Source organism: Oratosquilla oratoria, chromosome 2 (genome assembly GCF_046742065.1).
Source record: "Oratosquilla oratoria isolate Oo_2021 chromosome 2, ASM4674206v1, whole genome shotgun sequence".
Lineage (NCBI taxonomy): Eukaryota > Metazoa > Arthropoda > Malacostraca > Stomatopoda > Squillidae > Oratosquilla > Oratosquilla oratoria.
In genome coordinates this window covers 52,067,450-52,087,103 of record NC_134778.1, presented here as the reverse complement: position 1 = coordinate 52,087,103, position 19,654 = coordinate 52,067,450, and the positions used below count along the sequence as shown (strand labels likewise).

The 19,654-nt window shown below is 36.2% G+C and overlaps 1 protein-coding gene across 2 annotated transcripts in view; it reads left to right on the top strand.

The window, feature by feature from the left end:
* sturkopf (lipid droplet associated hydrolase sturkopf) overlaps positions 1-19,430 on the top strand; it is a 43,170-nt gene extending 23,740 nt beyond the window's left edge. For both annotated transcript variants that reach the window (XM_076208235.1, XM_076208242.1), the window contains exons 3-4: positions 4,538-4,669; positions 12,484-19,430. In XM_076208235.1, the coding sequence (XP_076064350.1) occupies positions 4,538-4,669; positions 12,484-13,157 (806 nt within the window). In that variant the 3' untranslated portion in view covers positions 13,158-19,430. The remainder of the gene's footprint in view (positions 1-4,537; positions 4,670-12,483) is intronic.
* The last annotated feature ends 224 nt before the right edge of the window (positions 19,431-19,654 follow it).

Genomic DNA, 19,654 nt, shown 5'->3' with positions numbered 1-19,654 from the left:
TCAAACTGGATCCTGAGAGATAAAGAGGACAAAGAATTTGGCAAAAAATGTTCTAAAAGTAGTACAAGATAAAGGGTAAGAAATAGAAGAATTGCACAGAATGGATAAATATGCAGAAGGAAAAGGAAAAAGTTTACCACTAAAGATGAAATTAAGGTCACAAATAGTAGCAGAAGAAATGTTAGCAAGAAATGAACACTATAAGAATACATGGATAAAAAGAGACGTGAATGATGAGGAAAGAGAAAAAATTAAGGCATTGATAAATGAAAAAAAAAAAAAAATTGTATATATAAAAAAAAATTGTGGATGAAATAGAAAATTAAAATCAGCTTATACCAACATAGATGGATTAATCTCAGAATTAAACAAACTAAACGATTACCTGTCAGAAGCAAAACCTGACATAATGGGAACTATGGAGACAAAATTAAGGGGTCCACTAGTACCAAACAGTGTTGGACATGGATTATAATCACTGGCTTAGAAATAGGGAGGAGAAACAAGGTTGAGGAGTCATGTTCCTGGTTAAGAAAAACTTAAATGTGACAAAAGTTACATATGGAGAAAACAGGGTAGAGATGATCACCATAAGAGTTGAAGATAGTGACATGAAAAACAGAGAGTTTGCAGTGGTTTTTGTGCCACCAAAAACTGTGAGAACCTGATTCTCAAGACCTCGTCATGACCCTGCCTGACCTTTTCACAACCTTGCCTAAAAGCCCTTATCAGGAAAATAAGTATATGGGCTTCCCATGACAGCCCTTATCAGAAGAACTGATACATCACATGAATGAAAAGACCTGGTGTATTCGGCTAAGCCAGCCCATGTTGTGTTGTGACTGTAGCTATTGGCCAAAAAGTTTGTTAGTGTTTTTTCCTTAGCCAATCATGGAAACACCAAGATGAAATGTATGGCCTTAGAGGGAGGTGCCTAACATTACCGAGATATCCTTAAGGTTAAGAGACAGAAAGAGAGCAGTTATTAGACAGCTGCTCCAAGCATTGGGTCAAAAGCAAGTAGTCTAATTTTCCACTCCCATACACAGTACACACACTCTGGCACTCGTAATAAACAAAGAAACTTGGACCACTGTTTTGTTCACTTACCCTAATGAAACCTAAGTTTGCACCCTCCGGGGGTCATAGCTCCTACTCTTCAGAGGAGCGTAACAAAACAACGTCTTAGAAAAAAGAGAGAGATTATTCCAAAACTGGGAATTTTACCCTTGAATCTCCATAGATGCCTTTCCCTCCAGCAACTTTATGGCAACAATAGTGATTCTAATGGTCACCTATGTACTGATGGTTTCACCAGGAATTCTATTGGAATATTGCAGCATATCTAATAACAATGGAATTTTCACCACTGTAAATAATCTACAGATAGTGGATCAAGGATCCACCCTCATAAAGAGGCATGAGATAGTGGAATAAATTACACAAACATGTCAAACACTCACCTTTGTCAGTTGATGATGTACTCCTTCAAAACCAGAAGAGGCCTCACCTGCTGAAGTGGGATATGACCAGACAGGTAAATGAGCGGAGGTAGTTCAACCAGCTTGTATTAAAGACTTGGAACAATGTACAATTTTGCAACCAAAAATTTCTACAGAGCATTCAGTCACTGATGACCTTTCATTGGCCGCATCCATCTGGTGTGCTACTGCCCGATTTATAATCACTAGCATTTATGATGTCATTTAGCCACCTGGTACAGTAGTTACTACTGATGTGGACATGGAGTTGGGCACTGTTGTTTCTCTCATTGCATCACAGTGCCTCACAGAAGAGTCCATTCACTGTACAACTGACAAGTTGTCTCCTCTACATCAGGATATCACCATTAACCAAGTACACAGATTCATTTAAGGGAATGTGGAATATATAGATGTAGAAATGACTGAAATTATTAACAAACATTTTAAATCTGTATTCACAAAGAAAAATTTACAAAATTGGGATGAAGGAAAGGGAGATAGATCCCCCCCAATGAGAGAAATAATTGTGACACAGAAAGAAATAAGGGACCAAATGATAAACCTTTATGTCAGAAAATCACACAGCTCAGATGGAATTGCAAATTGGATACTAAAAGAATGTATAAATGAACTAATGGACAAAATATATAAGATAATAGATTGCTCACTCAAAGAAGGAAAAGTACCACAAGATTGGAGAAATGCAAACATTGTACCAATATATAAAGGGGGAGATAAAGAAGGCCCAACAAACTATAGACCAGTATCCCTTACAAGCACAATAGCTAAAATATGTGAAAAAGTTATCAAAAGTAGATGAACCAAACATCTGGAAAAAAAAATAATATAGTGAATCCAAAACAATTTGGCTTTAAACAAGGAAGATCATGTACCACAAATTTGATTTGTTTTTATTCAAGGTTAATAGATATAATGCTAGAAGGGACAAATGGGCAGATTGTGCTTTCCTGGACGTACAAAAGGCATATGATAGAATACCACCTAAAAAGCTACTAAGAAAACTTGAAATAACAGGTGTGCAAGGAAATTTATTGAAATGTAAGATTTCTTGAACGAGAAAAAAATGAGGGTGGTATTAACTCAACCTGAGAAGAAATGATAAGTGGAGTCCCACAAGGTTCTGTATTAGCTCCAATAATGTTTGCTATATATATATATATATATATATATATATATATATATATATATATATATATATATATATATATATATATATATATATAAATGACATGGATGAAGGTGTAGAATGTTATATGAACTTCTTTGCAGATGATGCAAAACTACTAAAGAAAGTAAGTACAGAAAAAGACTGTGAATCACTACAGAGAGACCTGGACAAAGTCTGGGAATGGAGCCAAAAGTGGGAAGTGAACTTCAACATCAAGAAATGTAGTATAATGGAGTTTGGAAAAAGTAAAAAAAGAATATCAGGACAATATAAAATTGGTACAAAGGAAGTAAAAATAGCTCCAAAAAGGACCTAGGAGTAATTATTAACAAAGACATGTCACCAGACAAGCATATAAACAAAATAGTTGGAGAAACCTACAATTTACTAAGATCAATAAAGGTGGCTTTTAATTACTTGGATGAAGTAATGGTAAAAAAAAATATTAGTCACACTGATAAGACCAAGATTGGAGTACACTGTGACACTATGGACACCCAGTACAAAAAAGAATATAAAGAAATTAGAAGGATTCCAAAGAGCAACAACAAAGATGGCACCAACACTTTCAAAATTTACATACAAACAAAGATTGTCTAAACTGGAACTACCAACTGTGGAACAAAGAAGAGAAAGAGGAGATCTATGGGCTATTTACATAATCATGAAAGGTATGGAAGTCCTTGACAGAGAAGACTTATTAAAGTATGATAGGAGAAAAACAAGAAGATATGAAAAGAAACTTAAAAAGGATAGTTATAAAAGAGATCGTTAAAAAAAAAAAAAAAAAAATCCACACAGAGTGGTGGCTGTCTGGAACAAATTAGATAAAACAATAGTGTGTGCAAAAACCATACAAGAATTTAAAAACAAACTAGATGCTGAGAGATACAGAGATGGGTCACTATGAGCATAGCTCCCCTTCCTGTTAATACTAGGTAAATACACAATACCCACCTACGGTGTTAAGTCAACATCTTTGCAGAACTTATAATGTTATCAGGTAAGTTTGTTCTTGATATTCTTTGAGACTTTGCTTTTTATTTTAGTTAGCAGATCTTTTTGTTTGCTGACCTATTTTGCCTTTTTTTATGGCCTTAACCACTTCACTCCGGGCCAAAATCTCGCGGGCAGCATTAACTGCCAGACGTACGATGTTGCGTCATAATACTCGCACCATAAAAAATAGTCACCACTTATATCGATTGTTCTCTCACCCGTGAATTTTGATAACTATAGAAAATGTGATGAAGCCAGTTTAGAGAGTATGTCAGTTACGCAGGGACAACTACAATAAATATAATCAAGACGCCGGTATGGCAGCCTCGCGTATCCACTTGCTCCTCATGCCGCCTACGTAGGCGGCACCGTATGGAAGAGGTTAATCTGAAAGAGGGGGCCAGCGGGGCACAGTGGAAGTAGGACATCTACTGATACTTAGTCTGGTATTACTACCTTGTCTTGTTTTGTTGCAGTAAATAGTCAAACAAATGAGTATTCATATATTTCTATAAAAATAAAACATTCAGATAAAAAAGCAGTAAAAACAAATTATACAATCCAGTGTTAAGCCATCCATTCTCAGACTTAAACTCAGCAAAAAATCAATATAGACACCTGAGTTATACTTATTTCACTTAGGTTTGGGTCACCACTTAGCAAATTATACCAACACAAAAGAAACCCAGCTTCAAACACCCAAATGTCCTAGATGCACTTCTGTTTACACAAGATTGACAGCATTGGCCAATCCAGGGGCTGTTATCAGCTACCTTAGGGATATATGTTTCCAGTAGCTAAGTAAGGGTAGAATTGCACAAACCTCTTATTTCATTTTGACTGAATGAATTATGGTTCTTTACAGGTAATCCAGGTTTGCCAGAGTACTATGAAACATTTGCCAAAAATTTGCATTCTCAGCTGCAAGGCAGTCACCAGGTATGGGTTATTTCTCATGCTGGTCATACTGCCATGTCACACTCATCAGTCATACCAGGTAAATTTAAAGTTATTAATTTCATTGTGAATGTATGCAGTAGGGACCTACAATGTGTAATTGCTAATGGTTGTTCTGTGAGATGCCACCCACAAACTTTGGCACTTTGTCTTTGAACTGGGACCAAGAGTTCTATCAATTTATGACAAATTTCCCCCAATTTTTCACATAAGGAGAACAACCATTGACTACATTCCTCCATCTCTTTCTCTTCCTCCTCCTCTGCCTCCTTGCCAGTGATGTTTAAACACTTCTATATTGGTATAATATAGCAGTCCAAAATTTCTCTGTGGAAGGTTCTGAGGAGTGTTGCTTACCTTAGGGTTGTGGGCTTTCAGTGAGTGAAATGTGATTCAACAACTATTATTTGATGTGGTATGTATGTGTATTTAGATGAATTGTATCCAGACAAATGTGTATGCTATAAAAAGTCTTTTTTTGGCATCTTTATAGAAACACAGCAAATTGGTTTTAGGTGGATGAATTGTATGTAAATGCTAGTGGTGTTTTTGAGAGATGAATGCTGGAGAGAATTATCCCTACCACTAATCTTCAAAACCTACCAATGCCCACACCTACATCTGGGCCCAAAAGCTTAGTCAGCTTCATTTATTTTACTGCAGGTTTTTTTATGTAAGGAGAGCTGAGAATTGTTGACTCCATCACCTCTTTCTCCTCCTTCTCCTTCTCCTTCCCCTGTTAGATAGTGATATATAAACAGACCAGCATTAATACATCATGTACAACAGTCCAGAGTTGCAGTAGTATGCTGCTTTTTTTCTGCTAGTTGTATTACACAGGAAGGGAGCTATGCTCGTGGTGACCCATCTTTGTATCTTTCAGCATCAGGTTTTTTCTTAAAATCTTGAGTAGTATTTCCACACACTGTTTCTTTGTCTAAGTTATTCCAGATATCCAGCACTCTGTGTGGGAAGCTTTTTTTTTTTTTCCAGATCTCTTCTATAGTTATTATTTTTGAGTTTCTCTTCATGACCTCTTGTTTTTCCCTTGTCATTTTTTAGTAAATCATTCCTATCAAGGATTTCCATTCCTTTCATGATTCTATAGATAGTAGATCACCTCTTTCTCTTCGCTGCTCCAGTGTTGGTAGTTTCAATTTGGATAATCTTTTTTCATATGTTAATTTGGATAGAGCTGGTGCCAACTTTGTCGTTGCTGTCTGTATTCTTTCTAATTTCCTTATATTCTTTTTAGTACTGGGTGTCCATAGTGTCACTGCATATTCCAGTTTTGGTCTAATCAATGTAACTAATATTTTTTTAATCATTTCCTCATCAAATAGTTGAATGCCACTTTCATTGACAATAATAGGTTGAAGGTTTCTCTGACTATTATGTTTATATGTTCATCCGGTGTCATGTCTTTGCTGATTATTACTCCAAGGTCCCTTTCCGAGTGCACTTTTTTTTTATTTCTTCAATTTTATAATTTTTTTAAATTCTGTTTTTACTTTTTCCAAACTCCATTATGCTACATTTCTTGATATTGAAGTTCACTTCCCACTTTTGAGTCTATTTCCAGATTTTGTCAAGGTCTGATTGTAATGAATCACAGTCCTCTTCTGCTCTTACTTTCTTTAATACTTTTGCGTCATCTGTAAAGAAATTCATATAACATTCAACTCCTTCATCCATGTCATTTATTTATATGGCAAACATGATTGGAGCCAGCACCAACCCCTGTGGAACATCACTTTCATTTCTCCCCACTTTGGGTATTTGTCTCTAATTGCTACCTTCATTTTTTCCCAGTCAGGAAGTCCTCCATCCATTCAAATAATTTACCTCCGATGCCATCTATTGATTCTAATTTTCTTATTAATTTCTTGTGTGGTACTTTGTCAAATGCTTTTTGTAGGTCTAGATAGGCACAGTCTGACCATCCATCCCTCCCTTGTATTATATCTATTAGTCTCGAATAGACCCAAAATGAGAGTGACGAGTAAGGAAGATGGAGGAGAAATAGGGAAAGATGAAGTGAAAGCAGCTGCTAAGATGATGAGAGCAGGTAAGGCACCTGGGTTGGATGGATGCCATGCAGAATGTCTGAAGAAAGGAGGTACAGTTATGATGGACTGGCTGGTGAGGTTATTTAATGTTTGTTTAAGAGAGGGTAGAGTGCCGGAGGACTGGAGGAGTGCCTGTATAGTTCCACTTTACAAGGGAAAGGGGGACAAGTGTGAGTGTAGTAGTTTCAGAGGGATCAGCTTGTTAAGTGTAGTTGGGAAGGCTTATGGGCGGGTTTTGATTGAGAGGATTAGGAGAGGAACAGAGGGAGTAATTGGTGAGGAACAGTGTGGATTTAGGACAGGTAAGGATTGTGTAGATCAAATTTTTTGTGGTAGGACAGATATGTGAGAAAGCTATAGGAAAAGGTAAAGATTTTTTTTGGCTTTTATAGATTTGGAAAAGGCTTACGACAGGGTAGACAGGAAGGCACTGTGGGAGATACTGTAGATATATGGGATAGGAGGAAAGCTGTTAAGAGTAGTCAAGAATATTTACGAGAGTAGTAGAGCTTGTGTTAGGATTAGAAATGGAGAGAGTAAATGGTTTTAGGTAAAGGTGGGACTTTGTCAGGGATGTGTTACATCACCCTGGCTGTTCAATCTATACATGGATGGGGTGGTGCGAGAGGTGAATGCAAGGGTAGTGGGTCAGGGATTGGAGATGGTTAAAGAAAATGGAGAAAAGTGGGAAATAAGCCAGTTGTTGTTTGCTGATGACACTGCGCTTGTAACAGGATCAGAGGAGGGATTGAGGAAGTTAATGGCAGAGTTTGAGAAAGTGTGTGAAAGAAGGAAGCTGAAGATAAATGTGGGCAAAAGTAAGGTGATGAGATGTACAAGTGGAGAGAGTGACAGCAGGCTGGAAGTGAGTATTAAGGGAGAGAGACTGGAGGAAGTGGATAGTTTTAGATACTTGGGTGTGAATGTGGCAGGAAAGGGAGGAGTGTGGGTGGAGGTAGATTGTAGAGTGAGAGAAGTAAGTAAATGTCTTGGTGGATTAAAAAGTGTAGTGAGAAATAGACATCTGGAAATGGATGCTAAGAGGAGGTTATATGAAGGAGTGATTGTGCCGACAGCACTGTACGGGGCAGAAACATGGAAAATAAGAGAGAAAGAGTTTGAATGTGTTTGAGATGAAATGTCTGAGAAGTATGATAGGGGTTACTAGGCTAGGTAGAGTGAGAAATGAGGAGGTGAGGAGGAGAACAGGGGTAGAAAGGGAGTTGGGAGATGGGGTTGATGAAAGAGTATTAGGATGGTTTGGACACATGGAAAGAATGAGTGAAGAAAGATTAGTAAAAGAGGTGTGGAAGGCAGATGTGGAAGGAGTGAATATAAGGGGCATCCTAGGATGAGATGGATGGATGGGGTAAATGGGGCATTACAAAAGAGAGGAATGTCTATTGAGGAAGGATGCGAGAGGACAGAAGATAGGGGTGAATGGAGAAGGGTTATGTATGGATGATGCTGTGATGCATGAGGGGGGAGTGGGTGAGGGGTGGGGGATGGAGGGTGAGGAAGTATGTATGAGAAATAATTTGACGCAGCCCAAAGGAATTTCTCCCCGTCTTCTCCTTTTCTGCATGAGGCGATGGAGAGGGGGTGTCGCCAAATTAATGAAGCGGCCTTGCTGTGGATGTGCTGTGTTTTGCGACACTACTTCTGACCCAGGGCAGTGAACAGGATGCAGGGATGACCCGTCATCCAGGAGGTGCCAAGATGAGAGGGAGGGAGGAGGTGAGGAGGGGAGTGGAATATGTAGGGGATGGAATGGGTAGGAGTGGTTTCTGTGCCTTTTTCTTTTTGACTACCCTCCATGTAAGGGGGAAAAAAGCCTGTAGGTAGTCTCGAATAGAAGTAGATCAGGTTTGTTGTACATGATCTTCCTTGTCTGAATCCAAATTGATTTGGGTTCAGTATAGATTTTTCTTCCAGGTGTTTAACCCATCTACTTTTGATCACTTTTTCACATATTTTTGCTACTGTGCTTGTTAGGGAGACCAGTCTATAGTTAGTTGGATTTTCCTTGTTTCCTCCTTTATATATTGGTACAATGTTTGCATTTTTTCATTCTTGTGGTACCTTTCCTTCTTTGTGCCAGCATTTGATTATAGTGTATATCCCATACTGTAATTACCAGATTATCCCCACCCATTAGTATCTCATTTAATGATTGCCTTGTATCTTCTAGCATTTTCATATGCTCATTCTCTTTCCAAGCATTCATTTATGGGTGCACATAACTCACCTCAAACTTCTACTTTTCATGTTCTTTTCTTCGACTTTTATCATGACCAGTTCTACATTACCTTTGCCCTCTGCAATTTTTGTCACATTCAAGTTTTTGTTGGCCAAGAATATGATTCCTCCTCCCTGTTTCTTGTCTCTGTTTTTAATCCAGTAATTGTATAGTCCATGTCCAACATCAATGGATAGTACTTCACCCCTTAGTTTAGTCTCCACAATTCCCATTATGTCTGGTTTTTCTTCTAGCAGGTAATAATTAATTTCATTCAGTCCTGAAATTAATCCGTCAATGTTGGTATAGGCTACTTTTAATTTTCTTCTTTCTCCATTTTTTTTTTTTTTTTTTTTTTTTTTTTCTGTCTTTGGTTCACCCATTGTGATGTACCATTTCCTCAGTCTCATGTCAATTACTCACCAATAGAATTCCTTGCTTTCGGTCTCCGTTCTCTTTGCATAATTTTTTTTTTTTTTTTTTCTTTGCTTCATCTCTTAGTGTCTTTTCTAATTCCTCAATACTCATTTTTCTTTTGTATCCATATCTTTTGTGTCTGTATCTGGTATTTTCCTTTATCCACTGAGTCATTGTGTATTCAAAGGTCATATCGAGCACCATGATATGCTGCTTGATATGACCATTGAATAGTTTTGTATCATCTGCAAAGAAGTTCATATACATTCCACACCTTCATCCATGTCATTTATATATATATATGGCAAACATTATTGGAGCCAATACAGAACCTTGTGGGACTCCACTTATCATTTCTTCCCAGGTCAAGTTTTTGTCTCTAAGTACCACCCTCATTTTTCTCCCATTCAAGAAATCTTCCATCCATTCCAATAACTTTCCTTGTACACCACCTATTGTTTCAATTTTTCTTTGTAGCTTTTTATGTGGTATTTTATCAAATGCTTTTTGTACATCTAGGAAAGCAAGGAAGTGTGCTCTCCCCAGTCTTATTCATCATTTTCAGGGACTATTGTGGAAAGTTAGTGACGAGAAGAACAGAAGGAGAAATATTTGGCTACGCAGACGATCTGGCATTGATAGCAGAAACTGAAAAAGTGTTACAGAGGTTCATTTCAGTTTGGATTGAAGAATTATCAGCCAAAGTTATGAAAATTGATAAGGGAAAAACAAAGGTTATGCTGCTGAGTAGAAATCAAGAAGACATGCATGTGAGATTAGAAAATACAATTTTGAACCAAACAAATCAGTTTAGATATTTAGGAGTAGTTTTTGGCACAGAAAATTATACCTTGATTGAGGAAAGTAAAGACCATTTTATATACGAGTATACTACAACCTATACTTACATATGGGCACGAGGCTCGGTCGCTTACCACCAAGGTTGGAAATCAAATTCAAGCAACAGAAATTAAAGTTTTAAGATTAATAAAGAATGTCACCAGAAGAGACAGAATCTGGAATGTTTCCATCAGACAAGAATTAGGAGTGGAAAATATCCTTAAATTCATTGAGAAAGGACAGCTACAATGGTTTGGTCATATGAAAAGAATGAACATCAACAGATATCCAAGAAAATATTATGAGTGGAGACCTAAAGGAACAAGACCAGTAGGAAGACCCAGAGTGAGGTGGAGGGACAACATAAGTAGAGCAGTGGAAACCAGGGGAGAGAATCTTGAAGACATTGAAAACCAGTATCTATATGAGGACAGGATCAGATGGAGGGGCTACATAAGGCAAAACCACTGTCAAGCTTTAATGCTTAACAGGAGACTGGTAAGGGGTAAGGGGAGGAAAGCATAATCCACCCATCTGTCCATTTCTTGCATCATTTCTATTAGCCTCAAGTAAAAGCAAATCAAGTTAGTGGCACATGATCTTCCATGTCAATCCAAATTGTTTTGGATTCAGTATATTATTTTCTTCCAGATGTATAATCCAGCTGCTTTTGTAAACTTTTTCACATATTTTTGCTATTGTGCTTTTAAGGGAGACCGGTCTATAGTTAGTTGGATTTTCCTTGTCCCCTTCTTTATATATTGGTACAATATTTGCATTTTTCCAATCTTGTGGTACCTTTCCTTCTTTGAGTGAGTAATCAATTAACTTATATATTTTGTCCATTATTTCATCTATACATATTTTAATATCCAATTTGCAATTACATCCAGGTTTTTTATTTGGTCCCTTATTTCCTTCTATGTCACAGTTATTTCTTTCATTGAGGGGGAATCTTTCTGTCCTTCCTCCCAATTTTGTGTATTTTCAATTGTGAATACAGATTTTGTCCATTAGTTCATCTATACATATTTTAATATCCAATTTGCAATTACATCCAGGTTGTTTATTTGTTCCCTTATTTCCTTCTATGTCACAGTTATTTCTTTCATTGAGGGGGGATCTTTCTGTCCTTCCTCCCAATTTTGTGTATTTTCAATTGTGAATACAGATTTGAAATGTTTGTTCATAATTTCAGCCATTTCTACACCTATATGTTTATAAATCCCATGATGCAGTTTTACTATTTCTTGTTTATCTTTTAGTTTACAATTCACATACCTGTAGAATAGTTTAGATTTGTCCTTGCATTTATCTATTATGTCTTTTTCATAGTTTCTCTTTTCTTCCCTGCATATTTTTACATATTCATTTCTTAATTTGATATATATTTGCCACTTGTTTTGTTTTTTTCCATCTTTTCCAAGCTTTGTCTCTTCTATCTGTAGCTTCACTACATTTTTTGTTGTACCAGTACTTAATGTACACCCTCTCTTGCTTCTGCTTTGTCTATTCCCTCATTATAGATTTCTTTTAATATGTTCCGTTTCTCTTCCATCTTTGTTTCTTCATTTAAGAAAATTTCCCAATTTACCTTTGGAAGAAGTTAATGTGTGCCTAAGGGAGCGGAGTGTCCTGAAGGACTGGAGGAGTGTGTGTATAATTCTTCTTTATAAATGAAAAAGGGACAAATGTGAATGTAGTAGTTTTAGAGGGATCAGTTGAATGTAATTGGAAAGGCATATGGGAGGGTGATAGAAGGATTAATAGAAGATGATGATTTGGTTTAACATCACAAACTCTCCCCTATCAAGAGGCTAGGATGGTGTCTCTTTACAGAGGACTTTGTAATGTGGAGTTTAATGAACCATGCCCTTGGTTCAACTTCACCATTGGTAGGGTTTGAATCACTATCCCCTTGACCTTCACCACAAATAACAATGCTCTAACCCGCTCAGCCAACACTCAGAAGACACAGAGCACTCCTTTCTACATTGTCCCACACTAACAATCCCTAGACAGAAACACAATATTTCTTCCTCGAGTGACTTATCATGCCTAGTGGCTGTTACTGCAAAAGAGACCAGAAACAATGGACTGACTTTCTGGTTGAAAAACATTATGTAGGAACCATGTGTTTATGTAAGATCACATTTGCAGTTGAATCAGCATATAATTTAGTGTTGCTTATTTTTCCCCCAAGGGTTGTAATATTCAGAAGTATCCATGTTTTTATTTGTACATGATTTTTTTCCAACCATACTATTATACTGTTTCTCTTTATCACAGGTAATGGAGAAGTATTTGGCTACATGGATCAGGTGCAACATAAATTGGACTTCATTAATGACTACGTCCCTTCCTGTGCTCGTATTATTTTTGTAGGACATTCCATTGGATGCAAAATTATTCTTGATATCTTATCCAGACTAAAAACAAAAATTCAAGATACCTCAAGAATTGAAATAGATAAATCTTTTATGTTGTTTCCTACTGTAGAAAGAATGAAAGAAAGTCCAAATGGTGAAAAGCTTTGGCCTGTGCTAGCACTTTTCCGTTGGTTTATCATTCTTCTAGGATTTTTTGCCAGTGTATTACCTCAGTTTTTAAAGGTTTGGTTGGTAAGCCTGTATTTCTGGAGGAAAGATGTGCCAGAATGTTGCAAGAATGCTACATTGGACTTGCTTCGACCCAGTGTTATTCGTAATGTGTTGTTCATGGCCTATCAAGAACTCTGCATTGTTCAACAACTTGATATTGAACTTATAAATCAACATTTATGTAATATTCATTGGTATTATGGCTTTAATGATGATTGGTGCCCAAGATCATATTATTATGACTTGGTCAGATCATTACCAGATATTAGAGCTGATCTTTGTAGTGAAGGCATTGAACATGCATTTGTACTACAGTCTTCTGCACTCATGGCACAAAAGTTAGCAAATTGGATAAAAAATTAGATTTGGCCCCTCATGCTAAAGATCTTTAATGCATGGGAATTTCATTATTCAAAAGACAAAATTTCTATATATGTTATGATCAACTGTTTGACTAATCTAGAAATACACAATTATGTATATGCATTACTGACTCCAAGAGTTGAATTAATCAGTTAATAGCATTTTCCACCAAGCTCAAAGCACCAAGCAGGCACTATCACACACTGCAGCAAAAATTATAATAACAACACAAATAGTAACATAAGAATGTCAAACAATCTATTGAATTAGGCCTCTCTTACAGGAAACCCACAGTCCCCAAGTAACCAGCATCAGTTCATGAGTCACTCAAGGAAGAAATATTGTATACTTGCCTTGGTATAGCTGGGGTGGAATAGTATAAGATGAAGTGTTCTGTATTTACCTAGTTATATCTTATAGGAAAGGGAGCTATACTTATGGTGTCCTGTCTCTGTACCTCGCCATATCTAATTTGCTTGTAAATTCTTGTATTGTTTTTGCACATACTAGTTTCGTCTAGTATGTTCCATACATCTACCACTCTCTTGGGAAAAATATTCTTTTCCAGGTCTCTTCTATAACTGTCCTTTTTGAGGTTCATTCCTTGTCCTCTTGTGTTTCTCGTATCCCAATGTAGTAAGTCTTTTTTATCAAGGACTTCTATACCTCTCATAATTCTGTAGATGCTCAACAAGTCACCTCTTTCTCTCTTTTGTTCCAAAGTCGGTAATTCTAGTTTTGACAATCTGTCTTCATATGACAGTTTAGATAGTGTTGGAGCCATCTTCGTAGCTGCTCTCTGGATTCTCTCAATTTTCCTTATATTCTTTTTAGTACTGGGTGACCATAGTGTCACTGCCACTTTAATTGATTTTAGCAAGTTATAGATTTTGCCAACAATTTGTTTATCTGTTTGTGAGGGGACATGTCCTTTGTGATAATTACTCCCAGGTCTTTTTCAGATTCCTTTTTTTTTTTTTTTTTTTCCACCTTTTTTCCACTTCCCACTTCTGACTCCATTCCCAAACCCTGTTTAGATTTCTTTGCAGTGAGTCACAGTCCATTTCAGTACTCACTTTCTTTAACAGTTTTACAAAGAAATTCATGTAACATTCCACACCCTCATCCATGTCATTCACATAAATAGTAAACATTATTGGTGCCAATACTGATCCTTGTGGAACTCCACTAATCACCTCTTCCCAAGTAGAACTTTTATCTCTGAGCACTACGCTCATTTTTCTTCCGTGCAAAAGTCTTCCATCCATTTCAGTAGTTTACTTTGTATCCCTCCTATGGTTTCCAGTTTTTTTTAATAGTTTTTGTGTGGGACTTTATCAAAATCTTTTTGTAAATGTAGGAAGGCACAATCAGCCCATCTGTCCCTTTCCTGTATTATATCTAGTATTATCAATAGTTCGATTAAGGAAGAGGATAGTACAGAATCTGTTTGGATGGAGATCAAAAAACTTATTATTAGCGTCCTATATAAACCTAACCTCAAAATTGAGCAAACTGATCCCCTGATTCATGAAATTTGCAGGGCATCCTAGTAGTACAAAAATGTTATGATCATGGGAGATTTTAATTATAGAAACATTGACTGGGAAATTTTAGTAGGAGATCAGGAAACAAAAATTTTCCTAGATGTGGTGCAGGATAATTTCCTAAAATGATTACCAATCCTACAAGGGAAGAGAATACTCTGGACTTACTCTTAACTAATAATGAGCACCTAACAAGTACCATAAAAGTGGGAGATAATCTAGGCTGTAGTGATCATCAAGAAATAAGATTTAATATTATTTGGGAAGAATTAAAAAGTACAAATAACATTCAAGTACTGGACTTCAGGAGAGCCAATTTTGACAAGATGAGAGACTATATGAGACATTTGATCACTTATGGGACCAACCCAGGGGGCTGTGACAGGGTCAGATACACAGTCAGACCAGACATCATTAGCGTGGTCAGGGGTCGGGTCACAGAGGGTATGTGCACCTTGGGTTAGGTCACTTGCAGGTGCAGGGTCAACAGCCAGGTCAGCAATTTGGATGAAATGTACAGTAACCTAACAGATTTAATTCTAAATGCACAAAATAAATTTATTCCCCTCAAGTCAATATGGAAGAATAGTAATACTCCCAAATAATGATGGACAGGCTGAAACATGAGATCAGAATGACAAGAGGACTTTATGTAAGAATAAAAGATAGGGAAACACACCTTAGAACCAAATATAACAATATGACTTGACTGGTTAAAAAGAACATGTGCACAGTGAAACGTAACTATGAAATTAAGGTTGCCAGATAAGCGAGGGAAAACAGAAGAAGATTGCAGATCGTTACAAGATGACCTACATAAAGTATGGGAATGGAGTCAGAAATACAAAATGAATTTCAACATCAAGAAATGTAGCATAATGGAGTTCGGTAAAGGCAAAAATAGATTTTCAGGAAAATATATGAGTGGAGATAAAGAAGTAAAGAAAGTAAACTCAGAGGGACCTAGGAATAATCATCTCAAGTGACTTGACACCTGACAAACATGTAAACAAGATATTTGGAGAGACTTACAATTTGTTAAGATCAATGAAGGTGGCATTCGACTACATGGATGAAGAGATGGTTAAGAAATTTATTGTTACATTGATAAGACCGAAACTAGAATATGCTATACCAATGTGAGAAATTACAACTGACAATGTTAGAGCAGAGAAGGGAGAGAGGCGATTTGTTGACCATTTTCAGAATTATGAAAGGAATGGAAGTTCTTGATAGAGATGATCTATTAAAATGGGACAAAAGAGAAACAAGAGGACACGCAAAGAAACTAAAGAAAGACAGCTACAGAAGAGATCTGAAAAAGAACAGTTCCCACACAGAGTGATTGGCGTCTGGAACAAATTGAACAGTGAAACAGTTAATGCCAGAACTATACACGAATTCAAAAGCAAACTGGATGTGGAGAGATACAAAAACAGGTCAAAACGAGCATAGCTCTAATCCTGTAAAATACAACTAGGTAGATACAAAGGGCTTCTTTCATCTCTACATGACAAAAAATAAGGAAAATATAAGCACATTTCCAAATGACAAAGATGTCATGATAGAATCAGAGGGGAAAATGAGTGAGGCATTTAACAAATATTATCTCTCAGTGTTTGCTAAGGAGAAGTTAGATAAAGTACCTGACTGCAATCCAATTTTCAGTGGGGATGAAGAAAGTAGACTATCTAATATCAGCATTAGTAAGGTAGAAGTAGTCAAGCAGATTGAAAGACTTAAGCTACAAAATCCCCTGGTTCAGATGAAAGATTTCTGAGAATGCTTAAAGAGTGTAAATTTGAAATCTGCAATCAATTAACAGAAATATTTAATAAGTCGGTAGACACTGGTTTTGTGCCTATTGCTTGGGGGTAGGCAAACTTTGTTCCTGTTTTCAAAAAGATAGATCGTCTATATGCACACTTGTGCACTTGTTGGAAAAGAAGTCTAGCAGATGAGCTCCAACTTAGTGCTTTGTCTCTTGGATCAAGGAAACGCCTTGTTGTTTTCGGAATGAGAGGGCCATGTAGTCGAGTGACCAGTAAGGTGTAAAATCCAGCTCTGGAAAAGTATAGTATAGCACGAAATGGAGGAAAGAAAAGAAGATAAATGAATTAATGAACCAACTAAGAGAGGATTGGATATGAGTAGAGTGGAATCACCACAAGGTGATACCAAAGAGAATGTGTCTAAGTGAAACTTCAAAGAATACTCAAAGGTGGGAAAACAATGATTTTTCGGGATTTTAAAGGGAAAGGGGAGCAATAGGAAAAGTTATGGATACAGAAAGAGAAACTATTAGCAGTGTACTAAGGAATCAAGACATCAAAGACTTGATGGAAGAACTGATAGATCTAAAAATAGATTATAGAGCTTTGCACAAAGAAACGATAAACTTACGTAGAACTAATGAGGAAAGAATCAGAGAATTGAATGATCTAAAAAGTGAACTAAGTATGATTAAAAGAGAAAATGAAAGAAAGGAAAACAAGGACAGAAACAAAAACGAAGAACTGAAGAAAGAGGTCAAAGAACAAATACAAGCAATGACTAAGAAAGTGGGAGAATCAATCAAAGAGATGGATCTCCTTGAAATAAAAGAAAATCAGTGGAAACAGGAACATGAAAATAAAAAAATCTCTTTCAAAGAAATAGTACAACAATAGGTAGAGGAGAATGCAAAAGAAACAGTAATTAAGGTAATCAAAGAAAAGGAAAATTGGGTGAGAGACACAGTGGATAAAAAGAAATGCATTGTGGTTTATGGTATCAAAGAAAAACATAATGTATACAAATACCAAAGAGAAAAAGAAGAGAAAGAAATTGCAAAGGAAATACTGAAAGCAGTTCAGGACGAGGGTCAAGAGTTGGATAAGGATATTGATGAGGTGCATAGAATGAGCACATACTATAGAGAAAAACACTATTGGCAAAGGAAAATCAAACTAAGGATTTAAATGAGAGCTGAAAGTGGCAAAACTAGCTAACAATGAAAATTGCAAAAATGTATGGATGAAAAAGGAATTGAGCAATGAGGAAATAAAGAATGATAAGTCACTAAGAAATGAAGCTAATGAAAAGAATGAGAGAAGAACAGAGACTGAAAAAAAACGAGATTTTTTTTTAGAGAACTGGATCTGAGGCTGAGAAAATGGTACATCAGAAAAAAGGAAACAAAAAAAAGAGAGAGAAAAAAAGAAAAAATTAAAAGTGGCATACACAAGCATGGACAGTATGATTTTTGGAATAAATGAACTAAATGACTATTTGTTAATAGAGAAACCAGACATAATAGGAACTGTGGAGACAAAATTGAAAGGTCCTATATCATCAAGTATGGTGGGACAAGGTCTATACAACCATTGGGCGAAAAATAGAATGGATAAACAAGGGGGAGGTGCAATGTTATTGAATAGAAAGGGCTTAAATGTGACAAAGATAACAGAAGGAAAAGATAATATGGAAATTATTATAATTAAAGATGTAGATAGTAATATAAAAAGTAGAAAATTTATAGTATATGTGCCCCCAAAAACATAGGCTTGGTCTGATGGTGATCATTCTAAATTACTGTAAGACACAAAGAATGAATTATCTGAGTTACTGATAGATGGAGGAAACAGTAATTATGGGTGGCTTTAACACAATGGAAATAAATTGGGAAGAAATGACAGTAAATGATGGAGAGGAACTCTGGGGCAACATTCTACCGGATATGACCATAGACTATACATTGACTCAATGGGTCAAGGAAAATACCAGATATAGAAACAATGAAGAACAGTCAAGACTAGACCTAATATTCACATCTGAGCCTAAAATTGTGGACAAAATGAATTACAAGACACCAGTTGGGAAGAGTGACCACATATAACAGATTTCAAACTTAAAGAACAAAATGATGTGAGAAGAAATGAGAAACATAGAGAAGGAAGATTAATGTACAACAAAATGGGCTTTGCAAAACTTAGAAAAAAAAAATCAAAATGCTAACTAGGAAAAATTTTCAAATGAAGAAACAAAGATGGAAGAGAAATGGAATATATTTAAAGAAAAATACAAGGAAGGAACAGATAACTATGTACCAAAGAAGAAACAAAAAAGGGCTTACATAAAGTGTTGGTATAACAAAAAGTGTAGTGATGCTAAAGATAGAAGAGACAAAGCCTGGAAAAGATGGGAAAAAAGACAAAAAAAGAAAAAAATAACCAAATGGCAGACATATATCGAACTGAGAAATGAATATGTAGACATACGCAGAAAGGAAAAAAAGAAACTACAAAAAAGATATAATAGATAAATTTAAGGACCAACCTAAACTATTTTACAGATATGTAAATGATAAACTAAAAGGCAAACATGAAATAGTGAAACTGCAAAGGGAATAAAGAATATATAGATGATGTAGAAATGGCTGAAGTTATGATCAGGCATTTTAGGTCTGTATATACAATTAAAAGCTCACAAATTTGAGATAAATGACAGCAAGGAAAATCCCCTGAAATGAAAGAAATAATGGTGACACAGAAAGAAATAAGGGACCAAATAATTAACCTTGACATCAGAAAGTTACACGGGCCCATTGGAATTGCAAACTGAATATTCAGAGAATGAATAGATGAACTAACAGACAAAATATGCAAGATTATTGACTCCTCACTCAAAGATGGAAAAGTACCACAAGATTGGAAAAATGCAAATATTTTACTGATATACAAAGGAGGAGACAAAGAAAATCCAACAAACTTTAGACTGGTATCCCTCACAAGCACAGTAGCAAAAATATGTGAAAAAGTTATTAGGAATAAATGGATTAAACACTTTGAAGAGAACAAAATACCAAGTCCTAAGCAATTTGATTTAAGAAGTGGAAGATGATGTACCACAAACTTAATGTGGTCTTACTCAAAACTAATAGATAATACAAGAAAGAGACAGATGGGCAGA